Source organism: Triticum aestivum, chromosome 4D, assembly GCF_018294505.1.
Source record: "Triticum aestivum cultivar Chinese Spring chromosome 4D, IWGSC CS RefSeq v2.1, whole genome shotgun sequence".
Taxonomy (NCBI): domain Eukaryota; kingdom Viridiplantae; phylum Streptophyta; class Magnoliopsida; order Poales; family Poaceae; genus Triticum; species Triticum aestivum.
The window spans coordinates 504082923-504091862 of record NC_057805.1 but is presented as its reverse complement, the minus strand read 5'-3'; the positions used below and the strand labels follow the sequence as shown (position 1 = coordinate 504091862).

Here is an 8940-nt window from a genome sequence, read left to right as displayed (position 1 = left end):
TGGGTTCATTGACCCAAATACCATTAATCAAGAGACATGGACAAAAGAATGGTCGAGAGTAGACACAGAGAAAAGCTTGCTAGAGTTCTTGAAGAGCCTAAATACCTATCCAGATATACTACTTCCTTACAACTTCGGGTGGGTCACACTGTCTTGTACTACAAATTCTGTTTTTGTTTACTAGCTAGATAGATGTTAATAAGTGTATAGGGTTTAGGGTAGTTGATGAGTTATGCACATGCCTGCTTAATTATACATGCAAACATGTGCGCATGCAGTTTCCACTGATCTTGTTAAAATTAAAGTTGATGAGGGAACAGTTGAAGTACTCGACTCACTACTCAAAGAAGTTACTGACTACGCAATCCTGAAGGGGATGGTCAACAGGAAATTTCAATCATTATCGAACTATATGTCGGCCTCTTTAAGTTCGTCCTTTCCTGATATCAACTAATTAATAACTATTTTATTCATTTTCTTTGTTGGCGGGCAGGGCTTGGGAAAAGTACATCAAACAGGTTGAAGGCCCGTGGAAACAAAAGTTGAAATGGTATCGACCCAAGGTAATTAATTAAGTAGTACTAACTAGCTAGTTAACATATCTTTAATTCTAGTTTCAATACCATTACCATGCTTGATTAATTATTATCTGATTAAAGGCCCTGAAGCAGGCGTCGGGGAATGATTTATGTGCATACTACGTTTGCGAGAACATTCGCATGATGATGTGCGAAAGGAGCAGAACTGACAGAAACCAATTGGCACATTTGCCAGAACACTATTTACAATTTTTACATCATTATCTAATATATACACACACACAACTAATACATGCATATTGATCTCCTTTTTTAAAAATGAAGGACATGCGGGATCAGCTCCTAACAGAGTATCGCGTATGAGCGATTCAAGAGGAAATAGCGTGATTTTTGCTCGACCAGGTCATAGACCCCAAAGGAGAATTCCATTATCCGCTACCGAAGTAATGCCTCCATGTAATGATCTACATGCAAATTGTAGGAGAAATTGTATATACCAACTTATATATATATATATATATATATATATATATATATATATATAGCATAAATATGGTCGTGCGAGAAAGTCGATGATATATATATGGTCGGTTCTATGAGAAATTCTATTTATATGTATGCATAACGTGTAAAATATGTAGCATAAAATATGTTTTAAATGAAAAAGAATTAAATGGAAAACACAAAATTAAAGGAAAAATAAATCATAAAACCAAAAACCCCTAAACCTTTTAGTCCCGGTTCATGTTACCAATCGGGACTAAAGGTCTCCCAGCCCCCGGCGCGGGTTCGTGCCAAGTGGACAGCCATTAGTGCCGGTTCGTGTTGAACCGGGACTAAAGGACCTTTAGTCCCCACCTTTTAGTGCCAGTTCCAGAACCGGCACTAAAAGGGCCTCAGAAACCAGGACTATATCCCTTTACTGCATTAGTGCAAGCCTCTATTCTTCTACGATCCCATCTAGCCGGTTATAGCAATCCCAAACTTTGAATATGCAATTGTAGCCTGATCCTATTCGGCGCCTTAAACGCCGAACACAGGCAAATCGGCTAACCGGCGCATACCCCCTCTGCGCCTTGGGCCGGCCCACTTTCAATGTTTTTTTCTGTTAAACGTAAAGAAAATAGTGTGCCCGCCTGTTTGAAACTCAAGACCTCTCGAGGTCAAAGCTACGGCTGCAACCACTAGGTTATCTCGATCGCATGTGCCTACGTGCTTCCTTTTCCCCTTTATTCTCTTGGGTAGACGGGACTAATTCTTTTTCTTGTTCTTTTTTTTCCTTTACTTCAATGTACGAACTTTTTAAAAATTGATGATTTTTTCAAGTTCGATGAACTTTTTTCAAATCTGATGAACTATTTTCAAATTTGATGAACTTTTTTCAAATTGATGAACAATTTTTTTCAAATTCGGTGAACATTTTTCAAAACCGATGAACTTTTTTTCAAAATTCATGAACTATTTTCAAATTTGATGTTTTTTTTCAAAATGATGAACTTTTTTTCGAATTCAATTACCTTTTTTCAAAATCGGTGAACTTTTTTTAAAATTAGATGAACTTTTCTTGAAATCAATGAACTTTTAGTTTTCAAATTTGATGATTTTTTTAGAACCTATTTACTTTTTTCCAATACGTGAACTTTTTTCGAAGTTTGATGAACCTTTTTTCATAAAAAAAATTCAAAAATCTAGTTATATTTGCGTAATACACAGCGTAGCTAAGTTATTAAAGAGTTCGCGTTGCTTTCAACAACAGTCGTTCATAATCTGTGGTGGTTAGCTGAACCATTCTTTGCTTTTGCGCCAGAAACAGACGCCTCGCAATTATATTCCATATATAGATCTTAATTACTACCCGGAAAGATGGGTGCCCAACGTGGTGGCCCAGAAAAGCCCAAAACAACAAGCCCCACCAACCACGAGAATTAGTAGTAGGATGATGTAGACTCGAAAAAAAAAAGGTAGTAGGATGATGTATTGGCGCATTGACCTAGCTAGAGCGCCTCTTGCGTCCGCTCCTTTTCGTCTCGAACAACTCGTCCATCGCTACCGCCGCTAGGGCTTCTTCTTCTTCCAGCCGTCGCTTGCAGTTGCAGTCATCGCCGGCCCCCTGCTCAACATCTCCTCCGACTTCACAGCGCCACGAACCTGACCCCTAAAAGGTACAGTACTCAATACTATATGGTTCCCTTAACATTGTAGCTAGAGTAAGAATTTGTGTTAGATCAACTGCAGTTTTACGTGCTTATTTCGTATAACATGGGATTGCATAAGGCCGGAGATCAATCGAAAGTAATGAATGTACTCTTCAGTTCTGCTAGGCATTAAGATGAGAAATACACCGCCAGCAAGTAACATGTAGATGGGAAAAAAAACTGTAGGCTGCTTTAAAATTGCAAAACAGCATACTGTTAAAGTTTGGTACAGTACAGACTTTGTATATGCTCTTTTGTTATATTGTTTGTACGATCATTAATTCATTATTGCCTTCTTCACCCCCGGGCTCAAATTTTGTCTCCGCCTCTTCTAGTCATGCTCAATACATTAATTATGATGCAAATTGCTGAATTATGTGATGCATATCAATTTATGCACACATACCATTTGATCTCCCTTGATTACATGATGTGAATCCCTTCATTGCGTGATGCAGATCATCTTTTCCATATACCCCCTGATCCCACTTCATTGCCAGTCACAGGATACAGCCACATCCTGAAAGTTTCCGTTTGATTCCTTTCCAGCTTCCGCAACATGGGTAACATTTTAACTTCTGCAATTAACAAGCCCATACCAGAGACCTCCTCGAGATGCTTGACCGAGTGTGTCACCGCCGCCCACAACTTTGAGGTGATTAAGTACTCTCTGCTCGAGGGTACGGGTATCGGCAAGTTCGTTAGCTCCAGCAAGTTCAACGTCAGCGGCTACGACTGGAACATCAGGATCTATCCTGATGGGGCCATGAAGGAAGACAAAGCTGCCTACATGTCGGTCTACTTGTGTTTCTGCGGTGGAGCAACAAGGGATGCCAAGGTGAAGTACACTTTTAGTTTGTTAGAGAAAGATGGAAAAGTCAGTAATTTAACGGACGGCGCATATACCTTTTCATCGGCAAGTACCGGTCGGGGCTGGACCAACTTTATCGACAAGTCCAAGCTCAAGGAACTGCTGTCCCGCAATGACGACTGCCTCACAATCAGGTGTGTTTTGACTGTCATAAAAGACCATCACACGGAACAAGTTGGCACAGTCCCGGTCCAGGTCCCGCAGTCAGACCTGCACACGCACTTTGCAAATATGTTGAAGGACGGCGAAGGCGCGGACGTGACATTCAGTGTCGGCGACCAACTCTTCAGTGCACATAGATACGTGTTAGCCGCACGATCCTCGGTCTTCAAAGCCGAGCTCTTTGGTGAAATGAAGGAGACCACCACAGAACACGTCAAGATCGATGACATGGAGCCTGCCATCCTCGATGCACTTCTTTACTTCATGTACACAGATTCTCTGCCAAGCGATTTCGATGTTGATCAAAATGTGTCATTGCAGCACTTGTTGGTCGCTGCAGATCGGTATGGACTGGACAGGCTAAAGGCTATTTGTGAAGAGAAGCTATGCCAGAAATTTGATGTGCAAACAGTTGCAACGACACTTGCTTTAGCAGAGCAGCACCACTCGTTGCAACTTAAAAGAGCTTGCCTTGGATACCTGTCTTTGCAGGACGTGCTTCGGGCTGTCAAGAAGACGGATGGATTCAAGCACCTCACAACCAGCTGTCCATCGATTATGATGGAGATATTAGACAAGGTCGCCCCATCGTCACAAGTATGAGTAGTCCAGCTCAGAATTTAGATTGAAGTATGCAGTCCTAGTCGTATCCATCGGAAGACTGAACTTCTCTTCGAGAATGTGTGCTCTGTGCTCTCAACTTATTGGTGTTCAAAATTCTAAGGAAATCCACATGGTTCTTTGTTTCTTTCTTTTGTGTTGTTCTGTTTCTCCCTTTAGTTTTGTGGCAGTGAATTTTCCGATAGACCCAGAGGAAACTAGGTTTACATATTTTGATATGAGTATATACTAGACTGGAGCTCTGAATCTGACCTTGTTTGCTGTACCATACTCCCTTCCACTTCCAGATATTCCAAGCTGCCTGTCTGAGTTTGTACTTGTGCAATTAGATTTAGGCTGCGTGAGACGGGACGATGGCACAATACGCCGGGCCGTACGCTATAATAACCGTCAATATAGCGGACGGGGGCCGATTTTCCGCACCAAACAGATCCTATAAAATCGCTCGCCCGCTAATGTTTTTTGCGGGATCCTACGTACTCCCTCCGTTTCAAAATAGATGACCCAACTTTATACTAAAAGAAAAGAAAAAACATAGGGGGGCTCTATTCCGCCGGGAGTAGCTTTGCTAAGTTTGCAGTGAACTTGATTTGCTGCTCCAAATCAAGATCCTTGACGTACGATGATTTTCTGCGTTCCTTGTGCGTAGTGCTCCGCGTGTGTTCACGCATCTGAGATGGATGATTTTGACGGTCAGGCGACAAACAAATTTTGGATTGAATTTTGAATTGCTGAAACACCGTCTCACGCCCATAAACACAAGGCGGCAGCAGCATGGGAATTTGAAACGATGCATGCACCGTCGTTTAACACAATCGCATGGGAACTTGTTCAATGCCGTAAAGGCATTCTCAAGTTTACTGAAGACTAAACGTCTTCCAGAGTCATGTACAGTACGTACTGAGTTTATATATGCACCCCACGCCATGGCCAACAACTCGTCTTCTTCCTAAAGTATTACAAAAGCCACACTCCCATTCCACGCCATGGCCAACAGCTCATCTTCCTCAGTTAACAAGCCCACATCCGAGACCTCGTCGAGATGCCTGACAGAGTGCGTCACCACCGCCCACAACTTCGAGGTGATTAAGTAGTCGCTGCTCGAGGGTATGGGCATCGGCAAGTTCGTCAGCTCGAGCACATTCAGCGTCAGCGGCTACGACTGGAACATGAGGATCTACCCTGACGGGTGGAAGGAGGAGGGCAAAGCTGCCTACATGGCCGTCAGCTTGGGTTTCTGTAGTAAGCCAACAACCGGTGGTGTCAAGGTGAAGTTCACTCTCAGCTTACTAGAGAAAGATGCAAAGGTCAATTGTACATGGAGCGCGGCATATACCTTCCAGTCGGTAGGTAAATACTGTGGGTCTGTGGCTGGGACAAGTTCATTCACAAGTCCAAGCTGAAGGAACTGCTACCCCTCAATGACGACCGCATCACGATCAGGTGCGTTTTGACCGTGATGAAATAGCCTCGCACTGAAAATTTAAGCACAGACATAGTCTCAGTCCCACAGTCAGACCTGCACACACACTTTATGAACATGCTGAAGGATGGAGAAGGCATGGATGTGACGTTCAGTGTTGCCGGCCAACAGTTCAGTGCAAAATCGATGCGTGTTAGCCGCAACTGAAGAATGCTTTAGCGGAGCAGCACCATGCGGCGCAACGGAAGAATGCTTGTCTCGGATACCTTTCCTCACAGGAGGTGCTTCGAGCTGTCAAGGAGACTGATGGATTTAAGCACCTCACAGCAAGCTGCCCATGGATTATGATGGACATTTTAGAGAAGGTCGCGCCACTGCCAGCAGTATGATGAGCAGTCTGGCTCTGGGTTTTTGTTTGAAGTTTGGAGGTCAAGCTGTACTGTATCGATTAGCATCATGTGTAAAGCTGAACTTCTTCGAGAATGTGTACTTTGTGCTCTGAAAGTGGTGCTAAAAATTCTAGGGAAATTCAAATGGTTGTTTCTTTCTTTTCGATTTGTTCTCTATATCCCTTATTTTGGTAGTGAATTTTCATGCAGAACCAAAGGGGACTAGATTTACACACTGATATGGATATATAATGGGCTGGAGCTCTGAACCCGACCTTATCTGCTGTACCACAGTCCCTTCCACTTCTAGATATCCCAAGTTAAGCTCTGTCTGGGTTTGTACTTGTGCATTCAGTCAGATCAGATGAACGTCTAAATGGCTTTGCACAATGAGGCCGTGTCGGACTCCTGTTTCGGACACAACAGGCCACAGCTGGTTTTCCATTCCACATTGTTCATTATTGCTGGGATGGAAAGAACAAAAGTTAGATCATCTACTTCAGCTCAGCTAAATATGGTACAGCCGAAGATACAATTTAATAGAAAAACCTGAACTTTCTAGTTACCCTGTCATTGGCATCGAACTGGGAACGCTTAGTCTGGTGTTGATGGAACTAATGGTCATTATGGCCAAGCTCTGTGGATTTATAACCATATTCTCTGAAGGCCCCCTCATACATGCTCTCTTTCCCCAATCTCGTATTACACAAATCTTACTGCTCTGTCCCCTAAAAAATGATGGCCGCAGTTTACTTGTAATCAACCTCAGGAACTGGTCCCTGATTCAAAAAACAAAGATAACCAGTGAATACCTTGGATAATTGGTAGCTTAATGCAGGCATAAATCAACAATAACAACAACAAAAAAAACTCCCTAAGGTATAGCAAAGCACTTACCAGTAATTTCTTGTCAAATCTTTCCATTTCTGTTTCTAACAACTTAGCGGCTTCATCCATCCCATGCGCAATATATGCCTGAATCATGGTGGTATAAATTACCTTGTCTGGCTTACATTTCTTTTCATTCATTAGCACTAGCATTTCCTCCATTATTTTGGTATCTCCAGACTTGAAGTATGCACTGATAACGCAGTTGAAAAATGGAGTATCTAATACGACATCGGTGTTCTCCGTCTGTCGAATAATTGCAGGAATCATATCAAGGAGCCCAGCTTTACTGTATCCATTAACCAGCGAGCAGTATGTGATGGGGTTGGGTTTGACACCCTGAATTTTCATCAGCCTGAAATAGTACTCCATCTTCTCAATGTTGCCAGCCCTTCCAAAACAATCTATGATTATGTTGAACGTAGCAGCAGAGGGTGAGAAGAAACGCCGCTTCATGTATTTCAGGATGGACAGCATTTTGTCAGGCATGTTAGCCTTGCCGTAAGACTTCATCATGATATTGAATGTCCACGTATCTGGCTCAACGCCCATCAACTGAAACTCACCGTACCACCTCTCCATGTCATCCACCCTGCCACGGTTGCCGTAGGCCCATATGATGGAGTTCATCGTGTATATGTCCGGCACATTGTCCCCGTCTTGAAGCATGTTGGACAGCGCATCCTCCATCTCCTCTAGCATGCCGGCCTTGCCGTACCCATCAATTATCCCATTGTGGATGACAACGTTGCATCCAACCCCCAGATATGACATCTCGTCGAGGACGGTGGGGATCAGGTCGAAGCGGCGCGACTTACAGCAGCAGTTGATGAGGACGGAGAAGGTGTACTCGTCCGGCTTGCAGTCTGCGTCAGCGCCTTTCATCAGATCGACCGTGGCCAATGCCTCGTCCAGCAGGCCACTGTAGCCGTAGGCGCCGACAAGAGCCGTGTACACGTCCACCGTCGGCGCGAGCCGCTCCTCCGAGAGCATTACCTTGAAGAGGGCGGTGGCTGGGCCGGGCTGCCGGCACCTGCCGAGCATCATCAGCAGCCTGGCGTAGGTCTGCGTCCTCGGCTCGTACCACCGCTGCTTCCGCAGCAGCTCGAAGATCTGAGAAACAGCAATCCTCACGTGATGAGCATCAGTCGAACAGGTAGCGTGCAACGGCAGGACCATCGGAGAGAAAGGGGGTTGAGGGGGGAGCGGACCTCGAGGGCGGACTCCCAGCGGGAGGAGGCGACGGCGGAGTCGAGGGCCTCGAGGACGGCGCGGGGCCAGAGGCGGGTGGAGTGCTGGCTGGAGCCCGCCGCGGCCTTGCGGGGGACGCCGGAGACGGCGGCCTCCGTGCGGAGGATGCGTGCGAGCGCCTCGTCCGGCTGCTCGGCCTCGGGGGGCGCGGACGAGGGCAGCCTGCGGCCGCGCTGGGCCATGGCGACGAACGGCGCGCGCAGAGGCGGGGACGCGGTGGCGGTGGCGGCGGGGCAGCGCGCCGGCGAGTGCATGGTGCCGTGGAGTGGCGCGAGACGGAGGAGATAAGGTGCCGAGCGGCAGGCGGCAGAGCAACTGAGCGAAACTGCTCCCGTCCCATCCCATTACCGTTGGATGGCTTCAACTGTTTGGAACCCGATTTTGGTCCCCAGATTTTTATGTAGATAGAAACTCGACTTTTCCCTGAAATTTCCAGCGTTTGGAACCCGATTTTGGTCCCCAGATTTTTATGTAGATAGAAACTCAACTTTTCCCTGAAATTTCCAGCAATATTACATGGACCGACTATATGTCAGGTACCTGAATTTTTTTTATCCATCAGTCACAACCACTTGATCTTAGTCCAATGATCCAAAACGTA

The 8940-nt window shown here is 45.3% G+C and overlaps 2 protein-coding genes and 1 pseudogene across 3 annotated transcripts; 2 read left to right on the top strand and 1 right to left on the bottom strand.

Moving 5' to 3' along the window:
• The first annotated feature begins 2512 nt into the window (after positions 1-2512).
• On the top strand, positions 2513-5183 carry LOC123099074 (BTB/POZ and MATH domain-containing protein 2-like). Its single transcript, XM_044521206.1, has 2 exons — positions 2513-2701; positions 3193-5183. Exon 2 carries the CDS (start codon positions 3294-3296, stop codon positions 4368-4370), a length of 1077 nt encoding a protein of 358 aa, XP_044377141.1. The 5' UTR covers positions 2513-2701; positions 3193-3293; the 3' UTR covers positions 4371-5183.
• Positions 5184-5193: 10 nt separating this feature from the next.
• Positions 5194-8690, bottom strand: LOC123099073 (pentatricopeptide repeat-containing protein At3g53170). Of its 2 annotated transcripts, XM_044521205.1 has the most exons (6): positions 8300-8690; positions 7098-8201; positions 6767-6979; positions 6476-6664; positions 5725-5863; positions 5194-5625 (listed from the first exon to the last, which is right to left on the bottom strand). In XM_044521205.1, the coding sequence occupies exons 1-3, from the start codon at positions 8591-8593 to the stop codon at positions 6950-6952; spliced, it is 1428 nt and encodes a 475-aa protein (XP_044377140.1). In that variant the 5' UTR covers positions 8594-8690; the 3' UTR covers positions 5194-5625; positions 5725-5863; positions 6476-6664; positions 6767-6949. The 2 variants fall into 2 exon arrangements, with proteins under 2 accessions (XP_044377140.1, XP_044377139.1); XM_044521204.1 differs by lacking the exons at positions 5194-5625; positions 5725-5863 and having other exon boundaries at positions 6329-6664.
• On the top strand, positions 5375-6018 carry LOC123097178 (BTB/POZ and MATH domain-containing protein 2-like; annotated as a pseudogene).
• Positions 8691-8940: the final 250 nt, after the last annotated feature.

Coding starts and splice junctions, on each gene's coding strand:
- LOC123099074 (XM_044521206.1), top strand. CDS start 3,294: ATGGGTAACATTTTAACTTCTGCAATTAACAAGCCCATACCAGAGACC.
- LOC123099073 (XM_044521205.1), bottom strand. CDS start 8,593: ATGCACTCGCCGGCGCGCTGCCCCGCCGCCACCGCCACCGCGTCCCCG. Junction 8,202..8,299: donor GCTGGGAGTCCGCCCTCGAG/GTCCGCTCCCCC, acceptor GCTGTTTCTCAG/ATCTTCGAGCTGCTGCGGAA. Junction 6,980..7,097: donor GATTTGACAAGAAATTACTG/GTAAGTGCTTTG, acceptor TTTTTGAATCAG/GGACCAGTTCCTGAGGTTGA.